Below are 18371 nucleotides of genomic sequence, written 5' to 3'. Positions count from 1 at the left end.
AAACAACAAATGTAAATGTTAAGGAGGAAAAGAAGAAGTAAAAAAGAAAAACGAAACAAAATCCAGAAATAAATAAATGTGAGAAAAAGAATTCAATGAATAAGTTCAAAGATTTATATCCATAAAAAAACTTATACAAACATTGTGTTGTTATATTTGTATATACACTTGAGATTGGGTGAGATATGATTAGAAATGTATCTACACACACACAAAACTGCTAAACAGCTGCAATGGGGGGGGTGGGGGGTGGAAGCAATATATTTAGCAAAGAGAAAAGGAAACAAGATAAAAACAATAAATATCACAATAACAAAAACGATGATAGTATTTCGATGACGAATGAAATTATGAGAACATTCTAACATCTTGGGCCTATATCTTATGGCAACAGCTGACAAAGAGCGAAAACTAAGAAGAAATAAAAGTTCTTCAATAATTTCAAGTGAAAATATTACATTCCACAGAGTCAGACACATCAATACAAATGAGAAGGAAACAGTCAAAACATCTCTCCTTCTCTAATGCAGGATTTCTCAATTTCTTTTTTCTTGCTGGTATATCCTTCGGCAGTGTTGGTGGTATATGCCATGCAAATATTATAGAGTAAAACAGCTGAATACCCTAGAACAAATGACAATCATGTATTATTTGTTTTTAACCCTTTTGATATCAACTTTCAGCAGATTCTCTTTCATTCTTTGATATAAAACTTAATCATTTAAAGTGATTTAAATTAAACCTTTCCATCGAAGTTCCATATAAGTTTATGTTCCAAAAACAAGCTTAATTTTGACAAAATTAGTTGGCTAAGTTCTTCACTATTTCCAAAATTAATTGAAACAAAAGTTTTATATTTTAATAGAAATATGGTGATGCTGGGGTTAATATAACGTTATTTAATTTATTATGTTCAAATCCTGCTGCGGGCCAGCCTTCAACTTCCTCGGGTCAATAAAATAAATTACTAGCCAAGTACTGGAATTGATACAATCAATTGCTCTCGTCCCACAAATGCTTAACAAATACCTTTCAGTTAATAGTAACATTTCTAATGAGAATAATGAGCTTGGCTCTTTCCAGCAAGTAACTCATATCATTCTCAAGTGACAGCCTTACATGCAATTTGCTTCGGGCTATAAACATTGTTGAAAACCCTTGTACACAGATATGTGAATGGGAAGAGCAGAAGGCTTTCCTCACATTTTCTAGACTCATAGGTTGTGTTTAGTTCCTGAACACTTCAAAATTGCAGTCTTTTTAGAAACCCTCAATTTTCCTTGCATACCACTAAAGGTACATGCTCCTCCAGTTCAATATAAATTTCACTTTCTGTATCTCATACAAAACAATTACACATCCCAAGTACCTCTTTTATTCTATTTCCTCATAAATTCATTAGAGATCATATTGAACCTATAGAGCTAACACATGATGATGAAGATCGTCATAATTAGAAGAAAGAACACTAAGTCCAATGGAAAACAAAAAGAGTTGAGATTTTCTGAAAAGGTTTGCAGAGAGAATCTAGAAAGTCCTCTACTGAATGACCATGGATTGGAAACACAAATCAGTCAGGTTTATTCAATGAGAAACAACTGAAAGGATGTATATATCGATCATAATTTAACTTAAACTGCTTGTACATGGCTGCAGTTTCTGTAATGTTTAAAATATGAAAGAAATCTTGATCCATGATGGGATAGTAATCAACTGCAAACAAATTCTCTTTGTCAAAGTAGCCAAGAAACAAGCTAAACCAAGCAGAGTTTAAATAAGAAACATGAAGCAAGACCAGTAACAAAATTGCAATTTTTATACAAAGGCACAAGGTTAGAAACGTAAGCGTAGGGAACAGTTGATAATATTGACTCCAGTTCTAGAGAGGTACTTTATTGATCCTGGAAAGATAACAGACAAAATAAATCCTTGATGGAATTTGAACCTGGAATGTAATGAGCAGTATCTAAATACCACAAAGCATTTTGTTTTATGCTGTAAAGTTCTGGTCAATCCATCACTGACCTGCAATCATCCACCCTAACATCTCAACTTTATCATGTTTTCCAGCACCATTCTGATTATTCCCATCTACTCTCCTAAAATGTAAGTAGCCATATAGCTCCTCCTCCTCCTCCTCCTCCTCCTCAACAGCAAAGAATTTGATCTATTCTGCTTCCTCCTTTCATTCTGTTAACCCTTTTGTTACCATATTTCTGTTGAGATACTCTGAGTTTCTTTCAATTAATTTTAAATATAACAAAGAATTTAGTAAAATAACTTTGTTATCATTACGCAAGTGTTAGGAACATAAATTGTGACTAAGGTTTGGTGGAAGGATTTTAATTCAGAACTTAAGACATTTGTACTACAGAGCCAGAGGCAGTTTCAGAAGGGTTGGTATGAAAAGGGTTAACATCTTATCTAGTATAAAGTTACCTTCTTTTCTATTGGGGACCCACTCAATCAAAGGCAATCTTAGTTTTGCAACCTGCACAGTGACCTCACTAGTGCTGATGCCACAAAATAAAAACCAAAAAAAAAAACCAATATACTTTGTAAAGCAGTTGATGTGAGGAAGGACCTCCAACTGTAAGAACCATGCCAAAGCTGAAGACATTAGAGCACGATGCAGTCCTTGAACTTGTCAAAGTCTCTAACCCATGTCAGCATGGAATATGAACATTAAAAGAGTATTGTTGTTGCTCTTGTTGTTTATACTCTTCAAAGAAACAGAGAATATAGAAACAAATTCAACAGTAAATTAGATGCAACATATTCGAAGAGCAAGAATGTATTCTCATAAAATACATATTATAAACCATCTCCTTTCACTGCCACCAACACAAATCATAATATATAGAGAGTAAAAAAAAATTAATTTATAAAGCGACACTTTGTTTTTTATAATCCACGCCAAAATCATAGAGCTGCTTTTGAAAACATCATGCAAGAGCTAATCTAAAACTGTAATTGAACAAAATGTTGACAAAACAATTGCTCTCCTCCTCCTCCTCCTTTCCACATAAAAACAAAACAAAAAAAAAGGCCAGCAACTTTTAATTGAGAAATTTAAAAGTTAACTGAAACCTCTATGTCATGTGCACATTCACAACACACATGTAAAACATGATAAACAGCAACAGAAGTGGTGGGGAGGGATATGAAACAATAAGTGAAATTTGAAAAAATTGTACAATACCCATGTGCTGGTATGGACTGGATCCTCTGATGTCATAAATCATGTGACTTTCTTCTTTAACAAATGCCTCCTGGCAAATGACGACAATAGCATGTTTGCCATAAAGAGCTCATTTGAATAGTTTGTAAAAATGAAGGAATGAGAGTTGTGAGAGACAGAAGAGGAGAATAACGGTTTCTGATGAATGAATTTCCAATCATCTGTTTTTCTTCTAATGAAGGCAGGTATTTTGCAATAATTTCATTTCCCTGTCAAAACAAAGAAATGTAAAATATTCAAGTGAAAAGTCATACAAATGAAAGCAGCAAGAACAAGCATTAATACAGCACACATACAAATGTTTAATTTGGGGATTCACAATCAGGATATAAAATTACTCAATACACATATTGTAGAAGAGTTTATTCATTATATACACATATCCTCTGTTTATTCTGTGATATGAAAACATAGAAGTGCTGAATGCATTCAATAAAACAGAAAAACTTGAGATTTGTTTATCACATGTAAGGTGAACAAAATTACTTGTTTGGACCAAAAATTTCCTTCAATATGGGATAAGGTACCAACATTTTAAGGGCAGATCAAAATACTGATCTCTGTCTAATAAAGAAACTCCATTCCATACCATTTGCCATCCAACTACAAAAAAAAAAAAATCTAAGCAAAATATTTTGACCAGCCAATTTACATGACCAAGTTCCTCTGAGTGATATACTGTCCTGAAGAGTATGATGAATGGAAACTGGTGCCAAAGACCATCTGACCATCCGAAAGTAAACTCGGTGCTATTCTAAACAATCAGCTCTTCTCGGTCATCTCGTCACTCAATCCACTGATGAATCCAGTTGAAGATGAAACCAATTGATCAAACATTTTCATCTGGATGTGTTATTCTGTTTATCTTACATAATGCAGTGAATTGACAGTCTCATAACAGTTTCATAGAATGCCTTGTGGTATTTTCTAACTCACTGTATTCACAGTTCAAATCACAGTTCACTTTGCATTTCAGTTTTCCAGGGTCACTACAAAAAAAAAAACAAAAATAACCCAGCCCACCCACCTCACAAAAAACAGCAATCGAAGGTGGAAGTGTTGGAGGGTCCAGCAAGATGCCTTGTGGTATCTGTTCTCGACCTTTCTGTTCTGATAACATTGTGCCAAAGCTGTACTGACCCAAGTTGGCAACCTTTTCTTTGGATAAGAATTGATATTGTGGAGATTTACAAGCATGGGCAACTGCCAGACTTGCCCTCAAGTCTTGCCCAGGCCTCAACAGACATTTGCAGATACATGGTTAACCTTTGTAAATGGAGACCCTTATCTATATGTGTGTGTGTGTGTGTGTTTGTGTGTATGTGCATACACGAGAGAGAGAGAGAGAGAGAAGGAGAGATGGATGTCAGGAGCCTGGCTGTGTGGTTAAGAAGTTCGTTTTGCAGCCATTGTAGTTTTGGATCCAATCTCATTGTACTCTGCTTGGGTCCAGTCTCATTGTACTCTGCTTGGGTACTCTACTAGGGTACCGGACCAATGAATGTCATATGAGTGAATTTGGTAGACAGAAACTGTGTCGAAGCCCCGTGTGTATGTGCTTTTGTGGCCTAGTGGTTAGGCTGTTGCATTCACGATTGCTAGATTATGGGTTCAATTCCCTGATTGGGTGGCACATTGTGTTCTTGAGTAAAATACTTCATTTCATGTTGCTCCAGTCCCCCTTGTGTTTGGGGATGGAGAGGAAGCTGGCCTGCTGACCTAGCCAGCAGGGTGGCATCAGTTGAAGGTAAAAACAATGCAAAAGCTCATTGTGATCAATGATGTGTAACATCTGACTGCAATGCCAGTCATGTGATCACGTGATATGCCTCCTCCACCACTTGACAACTAGTGTAGGTTTGTTTACATCCCTCAAAGCAATTTGGAAAAAAAAAGGCAAACAGAATAGGTACCAGACTTAGTAAAATAAGTGCTGGAGTTGATTTGTTCAACTAAACCACTCAAGGTGGTGCCCCAGTATGGCCACAGTATAACCACTGAAACAAGTAAAAGATCAAAGATGCTGACTCAATAAACTTTGACCCTTGCTTACTAATGAGCTGCAAAATGAAGATGATGTCCTTAGCGCAGTTGTTTCAACATACTTATTATCACTTTCCAGTTAAATGCTGTACAGAATCAACATAATTGATACAGAATCAAAATGATTGGCCTTTTGTACAGACAAATATTTCTTAAGAGCTATCAATAGAATGACAATGTTTAATAAATGATGGGCAGACATATAGTCTTTCAGATGGTGGCCTATTGGCTTGCCTTCATTCACATACTCTTAAAAAGGCCAACAGGAACAGCCTTCAAATGGCAAACTCAGTTATAAGTTCATCATCATCCTCTTCATCATGCTTTTTTTTTTTTTAAAGATGGCATGAGTTAGATGTCTCCTCAGTCAGCAACTCTTGCTTGTTCAAGTACAATATTTCTTTATCAAACATAAGAAACAGCTATGCTACAGACTTTTGTTTACGAGAGGCATAAAACACCATAGAGGCTTCAGAACAGTTTCCATCTGCTGAATTCGACTTGGTCAGCCCAAAGCTATAATAGAAGACACTGTAGGATGGAACACTAGAGAAAAGTTCTTAATTTCACAGTCATGCTTCCACCAGAGTTACAGTTTCTCTGGAACTATATAAAGTTCCTTTCAACATTTCTAAATCTTCACAGTCTCATCTTCAAGATGAAGTGATGATAGTGTATGTTGCTTCCTGTTATAAATAGACAGGGTCAATGTGATTGGTGTAGATATTAGTGTTCATTAGATTTTCTACATCATCATCAAATGTTTAGCTTTGTGATTAGTGTATAATTGTCTTGACATTGTACTGTGCTGTGAGTACTGCTTCCATAATTAATTATCTACTCTTGTGAGGAATTCTGTATGGGATACATGTATTGTTCATTAGCATTTTCCAAGCAGGTTTTGTTTTGTGTCATTTAGTCCATAACAATTGCTTTTTGTTGTAAGTGCTTGATGAGCTGCTAAGAGAGTGCTGTTCCCAGATGGCTGAAATAACAGAGACAGCCATGAAGCTTAGAACTTTCACATTTGCAAATAACATACCAATTCCACACAGAATTTCCTGTAGCAGTAAATGAATAAAGACATAGAAATCTAATGAACAAAACTTCAGATTTCGGTGCTGATGTCTACATTAGTCACAGAAGCTTTGCCTAGTATGAGGAAGCAAGAACACACAACAACATCACTTCACTGAAGATGGGAGCACAGATGTCTAGAAGGCGATGGCTTTAGCAACTTTACTATTCCGAGAACACAGCAACTAACTCAGGAAAATATTATAAAAATAAAATTTTGATTAAAGAATGATTAGTCGTGTTCATTATTCAAAAGAAAATCTTTGCCACCTCAGCACTCACTCATCTCTCCCTTCCCAGCCCACCTCCATTACCCTTTCCACTAATCTTTCTTTTCTTTTAAAGATCTTCTTTACAGATTCTCAATGTCTCCTTTTCAACCCTCAACACAAACCAGGGTGGAAAACAGGTGTACAATGATAATGATGACAATGATAGGTGTAGCTGTGTGTTAAGAAACTTGCTTCCCCACCACATGGTTCCAGGTTCAGTCTCACTGCATGGCACCTTGGACAAGTGTCTTCTACTATAGCCTCAGGCCGACCAAAACCTTGTGAATGGATTTGGTAGACAGAAACTGAAAGAAGCCCATCATGTGTATGTATATATATATGTATGTATATACTTGTGTGTCTGTGTTTCCCCCCACCCATCATCACTTGACAATTGATGTTGGTGTGTTTACGCCCCTGTAACTTAGTGGTTTGGCAAAAGAGACCGATAGAATAAAGTACTAGGCTTGCAAAGAATAAGTTCTGGAGTCGATTTGTTCAACTAATATGGTGTTCCAGCATGGCCGCAGTCAAATGACTGAAACAAGTAAAAGAATAAAAGAATATATCCAGTAGAACATTCTATGGAATGGCAGCAAACTCTTCAACAAATACCCCCTTTCTGATGACCTCCCAAATATCAAAAAAAGGGAGACAGTGAAACCCTTAAAAACTCAATACACAACTGAAAATTTCAACACAGTCACACTTCTGTGAAGAATATGTCTGTCCATTAAAGCATGATGAGGTTGCTAAAATATAGAATGCCATCCATAGAAAAACAACCGTTATTGAATACACAAATATCAACCTAAGGAATATTGGTGGAATATTCCTATCAAAACAGTTACCTGGGCCAAACACAACAGGTGATTTAATCATTTGGTATGGGGGTGGGGAGGTCAGCTTCGAAAATTGGTGGGGAGAATATTCATGAAGTACTGCTTCAAAACCTGCAGCCTGTTTATCACAATATAAATTCACATTTATAATTATCATACTAAAAATAATTACACATAACTATATTGCTAAATGTTGAAGAGACAATCTGCGAAAGTCAAGATTTTCAGGCAACGAAAGTGACCAGCAAAGAAGAACTCAAAGACAATCTGTAAAAGAAGATAATAAAACTATGCAAGACTTATCATTTTTGTTATCTTAATTCCACAGTGGAGGTTTGTTTCATTGTTAGAAAACATCTCCTTCTTGCAAAAAGAATGGTAAACAATTAAAACAAGAAGAATACTCACATATGCATGTGTACACACACATACACGTGTGTGTGTGAGTAAGTATCAGACTAACATCCAATGGTAACCTGCTGTAAAAATTACATTGTGAATGTCAGAGGAAAATGAAAAATTTTACCCTGCTTGCAAATTACATGACACTTGGTAATTTGACTCATTAAACCATATTGAAATCCATCATTGGCCTAATCAGCATCACCAACACCACCGACAGCCTCATTATTTTCAAGAAAAACTACCATTTAATATAAATAAACAAGAAAACTTCATCATGATTCTTTATAATAATTAACCTGAAAATATCCTTGATGGATTTTTTCTTCTTTTTTTTTTAATGATAGAGAGAAAATGGAAAACAAGAAAAAGTAGGATGAGAAAGAAGACAAATGAGCGGGCCAAGAATAAAGAGACATGAAAAAGAAAAGGGGAGAGAATGGAAGAAAGATAATATGAAAATGAGAGGTGGAGTATGGGATGAGATTTGTGGAGAGAGAGAGAGAGATTTGCCCCAAGAGGACTGCAGCAATAATGAGTGTTGAAGCTAATTTATACTACAATTAAGTCATTTAGATTGGGAGTAGATCAAACAAAATTCACTGGATGAAAGAGGAACTCTATTGAACAAGGAAGTCTTGTTAATTCCAAACTTTAGTAAAAGTTTTAGAAGTTTTAATTATAATTATTCAGTAAGCAGGCTTGATGTTCCCACTCTAAGCTTTTTTAAACAATACCAAAATTTTAAATTGAAATAATAAAACAAGGTCTTTTTTAAATTTTCATCTAAGATACAGATTCATTCAAACTTTAAGTAAAACCACTTTTCAATTTTTCTGCTGTCAGAAAAAAAAAAAGAAATGGGAAAAGTGATTAATTACGTGTCTCCCTAACAACAGGATCCATATTAAGGACACTTCCGGTGGCAAGCTATCTACATTGCCTTTAAAACTTGTCAATAAGCTATAACTAATCAATTAGCTCTTTCTAATGGAAACTCTCATTATAGATATTAGTAATAATTTACTTTCGTGTTTAGGAAACCATTCTTGTACGGAGAATTAGATAAATGATGGAGAATTAGATAAATGAGTTGCCCATAAAGTTAAAGTAAATAACCATGGTTATGAGACTTTCAATTCATAAACAATTACTTCTACACCTTTTCCTATTCAACAAAGAAAAAAATATGTCACAATTAACTCTCAAATGCTCACATGCAAGTACAGAAGCACACCTATTTAATTAGAATTACATTTGTTTTAATGTTCACAATATATTAATCATTAATATGAAGAGAGAAGGGGAGAAATATCAACAAACCATGGCTTCAATGTCTGCCTCATGTAGCTTATACTTTAACCCTTTACCTTCTAAAGCAGCCATATATTCAACATGTTTTATGCTCAAGCCAACCAGATCCAGCCTCTCACACCTATCTGTCAATGTCAATCTAAAACTAAACAACTAGGTCCTTCAAAAGTAAAAGCTATGAGATAATCTGAATGCTTAAAATGGTCAAAGAGCCATTCCTCCATTTGTGTCCGTCTGGCAAATAAAATACCCAGCACAATGGAAAGACTACAAATCGCATGGAGCCTCCATGTGATTGCTGGGTTGACTAGAAAAAATAACAATTATAATTCTCTCTGTCTCAAATCACACCTTACTTTCTTTGTAATAAAACAGAAGGATATATCAGAGGATGCCGTTTAAGATAAATTATGCCCAGATGGAAGGGGGGGGGGGTCACAACAAAAATGCTTTTTTGTCAGAGGTCTGCTTTTTTAAGTCTTACCTGGAACCAAACAATAGACACGACAACTATGCAGAACAGTTGTATTTGTCAAAATTTGCACTCTCATCCAACCCAACCATATAAGCATGCGAAAACTCATTGGAAGATACAAAGGGAGGGATCTAATTGTTTAGAAGTTAACAGAAGGAGTGGAGAGGAAAAAAAAAAACAATGAAATTAATGGATTTTAAGGGGGACATGTATGATGATGACATCAACAATATCTGATAATGTCGATAACACAAATAAGAAACATTAAACCATTTCAGATTTGATATTTATCCATCAAGAATTATAGAATTATCATCAATACATTTGAAAAGCCCCAAGGCACTGTTTACAGATCACTCTCTCCTGTGACCCTGTTCATACCAACCTGACTGAGACCCCAATCCCCTTCTATGATACAACCTTCATGTTTAAAAGTGATTTAGACTAAAACTTTCGATCAAAATTTTTACTAAATTATTCATTACTTCCAAAATTAATTGAAAAAAAAAGAAGCAGAATATTTCAAGAGATATAAAGAGTAACAAAAGGGTTAAGATAAAGTAATTCTACGAAGCATCTGAATTTGAGAAAAGAGTATTGCACATCCCTATATCTGTGTGTCAGCTTATGAAAGAAGAGTTTTTGAAATAATTCTAAATTCCTGAAAAACTGAGGAATCAATCCAATAACAATGTATTTCTTTTACAACTGGAGAAGATACCTATTTTGACAGAAACATACCTGTTTCTGTCTCTCCATCACACTTTAACTGTCCGTTACTGAACAGAAAGCTACCTCCTTCAATTTGGTGACCTCACTGGTACTTCATATCATATAAAGAGCACCCAGTACACTCTGAAATGTTCAGCATTTGGAAGGGCATCTACCTATAGAAGCCATGCCAAAGCTGACACTGGAGCATGGCAGCACAGTCCCTTGCCATCTTATGAGAAAACCATCCAAACCATGCCAGCAGGGAAAACAGACATTAAATATTGATGATGATGTGTTGATTTCTTGTTCTTTTGGATTCACTACTCAAAGGCGGTGAGCTGGCAGTGTTGGTAACATGTTGGACAAAATTCTTAACAGGATTTCTTTCAGTTTTTTTATATTCTGAGTTCAAATACTGCCATGGTCAACTTTGCCTTTCATCATTTTAAGGTTGATAAAATGGGGTACTAGTCAAATACTGGGTTCCATGTAATCAACCTGCCCCACTTCTCAATATTTCTGGTTTTGTGCCAAAGTGTATCTGATTAAAATCAATACTAATCTATATCCTACTTCTGTAATAACAAATCAAGGTTGGCTGACTGACCTTGTCATTGGGTATTGTATTTCTCATCACAACTGTAATATACAATCATAAGTGTGCAGTTAAGATCTTAGCTTCACAACCACGTGGTTCTAGGTTCTCTTCACTGTTTCTGAGGAGTTCCTGCTGTAGCCCTGGTTTTGTCAATATTTGGGGAGTGTAATTTGGTAGAAGGAAACTATGAAATTGTGTGGAAGTTCATCAAGTGGGTGTGAGAGAGAGAGAGCGAGAAGTTGTGTAAATTGGTCCATTGCATTGTGTCCCTTTCAGCGAAATATGTAACTTAATTGATAAAAAGAGTTTGATAAAATAAGACTGAATGAAGCACTGGAGTCGATAAATGATTGACTAAAAATGCCTTCAGCCTGCAGTGACTCAGTATGGCTACATTCCAATAAGTGAAACCAGAGAGAGAAAAAGAAGGAAAAAAAAAAGAGGAATATCAGACGAAATTAATTTTCAGTAAGATATTAGTCATTAATTACGTATGGCTATAGACAATTTACCCCTCATTCATAGAACTCTAGAACATCACTCTATATCTTGAAAGCACACCAAGTACGGTGTGTTTTGGGCTAAATTTGAGAGTTTGCAGCAAAAGCAGAAGAAAACACAAGATCTCATCCAAAAATAAAAAGGATTTGAAAAAAAGTTTTAAAATACCAGCAAAAGATTATGGCTAGGACAGAACAATTTACTCCAAAGAGCTTTCCACAGTTTCCACCACAGCCTCAACTGGGGTGTGCAAGTCTCCAAAATATAACATCCAGTATGGCCTATTTGTTATTCAGGAGTGGTCAGCAAAGCATTAAGTATAATAATAGTAGAGATGGGTGGAATGTGTCCATAAATCTCTTCTTTGGTCTTGGATGTAAGGCTGTAACATGGTTTGTGGCTCGGAGCATTCACCTACATATTTTTCATACATAGTGGATGAGAAAGCCATCTGTTCTTTCTTAGAGAATGCTATGAAGCCATTATCAACTTTAGATGAGTTTAAACTGTGAAGATACCGAGTCAAATGTTAAAATACAACTATAAACATTATATTTATTATATTGCAATTCATATTATAACAAATTGTAACAATTTGTCCCAAAACATTTTGCAGTTAAAATAGATATTTGTTTCAATAATTCAAGCCCGATTCGAAGAACACCAAGGCCGTTGCTTACACAGACCACAGAAATACTGTGATAAGATGTCCAGTATAAAGATATGATATTTGATAGAAGCTTGTGAAACATTTAAGTACATTTAAGCATTGAAATAACTGAGCAAAAGTTCCTTGATGGAGATTTTACAGTTTGTAATTACAAAAGCACAAGTGTAACTGGCTCCTTTTGAGATAAACGAGTTCAGCAGAGTATCCTGGCCTTTATTCAGGTGAGATAGAAAAAGGAAAGGAAGGAGTAGAGATATTAGCAGAACAAAAAGTTAGCTTTTAATAAGTGAAGCTGAAAATTCTACATTTTTTAGATAAGTACAGAATACAAGTTGGGCTGAATCATTTGGCTACAAGTCAAAATGGGAATGCTGCTGCTGGTAGCTAAAACGGCAACAATTCTGCCAGTCACAGCAACAGCAATGGCAGCAAGAACAAAATGTTTTCAATGATGAACGATAGAGCTTTCAGAAAACATATCCATGTGTTGCAAACAGATACATAAATTGCATTGAAGATAGCCAATGATGGTATGTGCATCATTTAATCAAGATATCACTGTCAGTAGATGTGTGTGTGTGTGTGTGTAATGAATTTCAAAGAGGGAGAGAGAGAGAGAGAGAGAGGAGAGAGAGAGCGAGAGAGAATACACTTGAAAAAATACTATAAATTTGAAGTCTATAAAATTTGTCTAAGAAAGAACAGCCAAGTTTTAAACAACATTCTAGAGAAAGAGAGAGAGTGTGCATAAGAGAGAGAGAGAGAGAGTGTGTGTGCATAAGAGAGAGAGAGAGAGAGAAGGAGAGAGAGAGAATGAGAGAGAGAGAGAAGGAGAGAGAGAGAGAGTACCTAAAGAAACAAAATTAAAAGAAAGCAGCCTTTAAATGAATAAATAAACAAAGAAAGACAGAACTAGTAAAGAAAATATTTGGTAAGTTCTTCCCAGCAGTTCTGCTCATATAACCTAGTTACTAAGACAGCAGCAGCTACAGTTGTTGTTGTTGTTGTTAGTGTAGTGGTGGTGATGGTGGATAAGTTCAATTCCAGTTTCCAGCAATGATTCCGTTTTGTCTGTGCTGCCTGTTGTTACTACAGTGTATAGCCAAGCAGCCATAATAGCAGTTGGCTAAGTTAATTATTCAGACATTAAATCTCTAATTAAAGCCTTGTATTACTCAGGTGAGACCTACTTACTAAGAGCCGGCATTGTTTATGTTTTGTTTCATTCATTCACTTGTTTGTTGGAAGTTTTTCTTTGGCAACTTTACATTTTTGTTTCGTTAGTACAGTTTGAAATAATTCTGTTAAATTTGAACATTTGTTGTACTTGAACCATTCAAGTACAAGGTATTTTTAAAGTCTGATTTAGTTTACTAAACCAATTACTCAAGTGTACAGTAAAGGCTACACAATTTGAGAAAATTCTCTCAAATTTGAACATTGGTTGTAATTTGAATTATTGAGAGTACAAGCGTATCTAAAGCCCAGGTGTACTTTACTAAATCCATCATTTGGCAGTAAATAGGGGTTGCTTTTAGTTCCTTCTCTTGTAAAAAAAAAAAAAAAAAAAAGGCAAAGCAGGAGGCAGTGGCAGAAAATAGTAATAATAATGGTTTCAAATTTTGCCACAAGGGCAGCAATTTTGGGGGAGGGGATGAGTTGATTACATTGACCCCAGTATGCAACTGATACTTATTTTATCAATCTCCTGAAGGATGGAAGGCAAAGTTGACCTTGGTGGAATTTAAACTGAGAATGTAGCAGCAGGCAGAATACTGCTAAGCATTTCACCTGGCGTGCTAATGAGTCTGCCAGATTGCGCCACCTTAGTCATAATAATAATAATAAAATGCCCTGATGCAGTACCAGGCAGTGGCTCTCATGGCTTCTCGTCTTAACTGATTAGTGTTATCATGTACATTGTCTTGTCTTGGTATAAAAGATGAGCTACAGCAAATATTCTGCTCAATACCACAGATTTGCTTGTCAGTTGTTTGACCATGTCCCTTAGTGGCTGGCGATATGTGCATCTCTGATCATGAGTAGAATTAAGGGTGGGGGGGAGATCATAGCTATGTGTTGAGAGGAATTCTTTGGGGTTTGAATAATTCACTTTGGGAAACATGGGTGTTTTGTTCAACATCCTTAAACAACCTTAATTAAGGGACCTTTTGAGCAGGATGGGCTACTCAACCTGAAGAAAATTCTAACTGGGCCCCATTTGCAAGGTCACACGCTGTTTATCTTGATATGAGATCACCATGTCATGCACATATGGTTGTGATGCATGTGCCTGAGGTACCCTTATCAGACAGGTAGTCATGATGGGTATACTGGGCTTCATATATTTGTACCCCAGTATCATTTTGATGGCATCTCAATAATAATAATCATTTATACTATAGGCACAAGGCCTGAAATTTGTAGGGAGGGGGTAAGTTGATCACATCGATCCCAGAACTTGACTCATATTCAATTCATCGACTCCGAAAGGATGAAATTGACCTCAGTGGAGTTTGAACTCAGAACGTAAAGACATGAAATACCACTAAGCATTTTGCCCAGTGTGATAACGATTCTGCCAGCTCGCCGCCATAATAATAATAATGATGATAATAATTGCATCATTGGCATGGGCAAAATAACCAGTAGAGTATTAGGTAGTTGAAAAGAATAAATAGCATGGTACCACAGGCTAGAGGCAGCAAGCTTGCTATGCTTGCAAGAATCCAGGAGTTACAACAAAATCCGAGATAAAAAGAATAATGATGATGATGATAATAATCCTTTCTACTATAGGCACAAGGCCTAAACTTTGTGGGAGGGGGCAAGTCGATTAGATCAACCACAGTATAGAATGTTAGAGTGGAACTACCACTGACTGCATTGCCCAACTGGAAGAAGGCTGTGAATGGATCATTCTTGCCACATTGTCATGACATTTTCACTCTCCCACAGTTGGTTTCTTTGACTGAGTTGCAATCCTGGATTAGGTGTAGACCGAGGAGGGGCGCTTGGCACCTCGAGTGCCACCAAGCATTCACAGCCTTCTGCCAGTTGGGCAATGCAGTCAGTGGTAGTTCCACTCTAACGTTCTATAGAGGGTTAGTGGAAGAAAAGTGTAATAATGTTCTCGGGGAAGCTCTGGGCATCGACAAGGATCAACTTACAGGTCTGTTCTGAAGGACTTTTGGGCTGGGGCCTATGGATAATTTCCAGAAATCCCTGGCCTGGCAGTGCTACCAAAGGGCACTGTCCGTTTGGGATAAACTTTAAACGTACAGAAGTGCCATCGGTGGAGCCTGCCCAAAGTGCGTGCAGAGTGACAAAACCGTTCTGTATGCTCATGTCCAGTGCTCAAGCATTGCTAACCTGCGAGTTTATATTGAACACCTGCTGGCACATGTGGGATGGATCCAGCTATCAGCTGAATCCATAGTGAGGATTGCCCTGCCACTCTCCTTTGGCCAAGAGGAGCAGGCAATTTTTATTTGTCTGGTGACTGTAGCAAAAGAGGTAGTGTGGTGGATACATTTGAAAGGGCTAAAGACAGGCACTTTCCTCTTTGGCCAAACTCTCATAAGCTTTTTCAAGTTTTACTTGAAAAGGAAAGTGAGGGTAGAGAGGGAAGTGTTGTCTTCTAGCAAGTTTGTTGAAAAGTGGGTGAATGTTGGAAGAATGGCTAGTGTGAAAGAACCCATTTTGAGCATGCGCCTGTAAAAATAAAAGGAGAGGGCTGTTGTCCTGTTGGTCAGGCTACCTGTGACTTTTGTTGGTTTTTCCATGTAGCCTTAAAGTGCCTCCCTCTTTGGGGAGTTTTATTTGTTTAATTTTCTATGTTATTTTTTGATTACACGCTTTTAAAACCCATTTGTATTGTCTTGTTTTTCTCTCTTTGTGTAATTTTATGTAAGCCCTTATGGCCGTTAAAAGAATTAATTATTATTAATATTAGTGTTATTGTTATTATTATTATCATTATTATTATTAAGGCAGTGAGCTGGCAGAATTGTTAGCACACTGGACAAAGTGCTTAGCAGTATTTTGCCTGTCACTACATTCTGAGTTCAAATTCTGCTGCGGTCAACTTTGCCTTTCATCCTATTGGAGTCGATAAATTAAGTACCAGTTGCGTATAAAGGTTGTGGTCAATGAAGAGAGTAGACGTGAAACCAATAGTAGTTGGTGCACTTGGAAGTATCAGCACTCAACTACCAACATGGCTGGAAAAGATCAGTGTAAGTGTGAAGGTAGAACACCTACAAAAATCAGTATTGCTTGGAACTGCAAGAATTCTTTGCAGGGTTCTTGAAGCATGATCAGTAAACAAATATCACCTTGGTCTACTGGCTGTGGACAGCTGATACTTACCATCATACCTGTGAGTTTTCATCAAATAATAATAATAATAATGATGATTTCTTTTATTGGCCACAAGCGTCCAAGTGATGGTGTACAATATCGATGGTCAAGTTAGAGCACACAAAAACAAAACAAAAACTACAATAATAATAATCCTTTCTATTAAAGGCACAAAACCTGAAATTTGAAAGGGCGGGGATAAGTCAATTACATCGACCCTGGTGTTTATTTCATCGATCCCGAAAGGATGAAAGGCAAAGTTGGCTTTGACAGAATTTGAACTAGGAACATAGAAATAATAAAGAATAACAATGAGCTTATTCTATATGGTGTAACTCATCAGAAAAAAGTTAAAAGAAGGAACAGAAAGTGGCAAAAGGTTAAATAAAGAAAAACAGCAATGAAATTGCAAAGTGCATCCACCAATAGACAGGATGTAATAATGCAAAAAGACAGAAAAGTGAAGAGTAAAAGATGTTAGAAAGAAGAAAGGTTACCTGGGCAAGTCAGGTGTAGTTTTGGTAAACTGAAGGAAAAAATGGAATTGTTGAAGGATGCATTAATGTGTGCTGACAGCTAAAAGCTGATCCAAGTAGTTTACTTTATGATTTGACAAGATGTGTGAAAAAGTATTTGTAAAAGTCATGATTGTTATGTTGTTTTGATTTTAGAAGCATAGAAGCAGTAGAGATGTTGAATTGAAAAAAGTGGAGAAAGTTGTTCTTCTTGAAAAATGTAAAATGTAAAAATGAAAAGGTGTAATGAAACAGAGCAAAAGGGATAATAATTAAAATTTGGTTCAACAACAAAGGGGGATGTGAAATCCCATTTGACTTCCCTGAATTACTAAAATAAATAAATGCTATAAAAATAAACAAATTAAGAGCAAATATTATTCAAGAATTTTTATTATTCATTTACTTATTTCTTTATTTTTCCAAAACAGATTCTATAAATTTTGAACATTGGAGATTTAGACTGGGGAAAAAAGAAAAAAAAAGAAAGAATGAAAGAAAAACCTCAGCCCTTTACTAACAACACGTTTAATGCTTCATCTTGAGGAAATGTAATGTTCTTACTATTTCTACAGAGTTATCAGGTTTTGTGTAAGAGACTTTCTAGCAGCAGAAAGGAAATTTAAAAGAATGTTTGGTACTCCAGAGAACCCAAAGATTTTTGAATTTTTGCAATGGGATGACGCAAAAGCTAGGGAACAGCATCTCTTTGCACCTTCTGCTGACCATTTCTGTGTCATTAAACCTTTTAATACAAGTTGCCATATTCGTTGCTTTCCATTTTAGAGGATGATGCTTCTTTTTTATTCATGTTATCAAATAAACCTTATGGTTATTACATAACATTTGTCAGTAGTCTTATCAGCAAAAACGGCAAGGGATAGGAAGGAAGAAATATAATTATCACTATTATTATTGTTGTTGTTGTTGTTGTTGTTGTTATGGCAACAAGCTGGCAGAATTGTTGGCATACTGGACAAAATGCTGAGCAGTATTTCTTCCAACTCAATACATTTTACATTCAAGTTCTGCCAAGGAAGACTTAGCCTTTCCTTCTTTCAGAGTTGAGTATGGGAAGGGGGGGGATTAATTACACACCCCATCCACCTCCAAGAAAAATTTCAGGTCTTGTAGCTATAACAGCAAAAGTTATTATTATTATTATTGAGTGAGAGAGCAGTGCATGCCATCAAAGTGGCACTGGGGTACAATTATATGAAGCCCAGTATACCCATCATGACTACTCATTTGAGAAGGGTACACCAGGCACATACATCACAACCACATGTACATGACATGATGATCTCATATCAAGATTAACAGAGCATGACCTTGCAGGCGAGGC

The 18371-nt window shown here is 36.2% G+C and overlaps 1 protein-coding gene across 5 annotated transcripts in view; it reads right to left on the bottom strand.

The window, feature by feature from the left end:
* LOC115215943 (histone deacetylase 4) overlaps nt 1-18371 on the bottom strand; it is a 335866-nt gene that overhangs the window by 156223 nt on the left and 161272 nt on the right. For all 5 annotated transcript variants that reach the window (XM_029785321.2, XM_029785323.2, XM_029785322.2 and 2 more), the window contains exon 3: nt 3203-3450. In XM_029785321.2, the coding sequence (XP_029641181.1) occupies nt 3203-3245 (43 nt within the window). In that variant the 5' untranslated portion in view covers nt 3246-3450. The remainder of the gene's footprint in view (nt 1-3202; nt 3451-18371) is intronic.

This window comes from Octopus sinensis, linkage group LG9 (assembly GCF_006345805.1).
Source record: "Octopus sinensis linkage group LG9, ASM634580v1, whole genome shotgun sequence".
NCBI lineage: Eukaryota > Metazoa > Mollusca > Cephalopoda > Octopoda > Octopodidae > Octopus > Octopus sinensis.
This window is presented reverse-complemented; position numbering and strand designations above follow the sequence as displayed.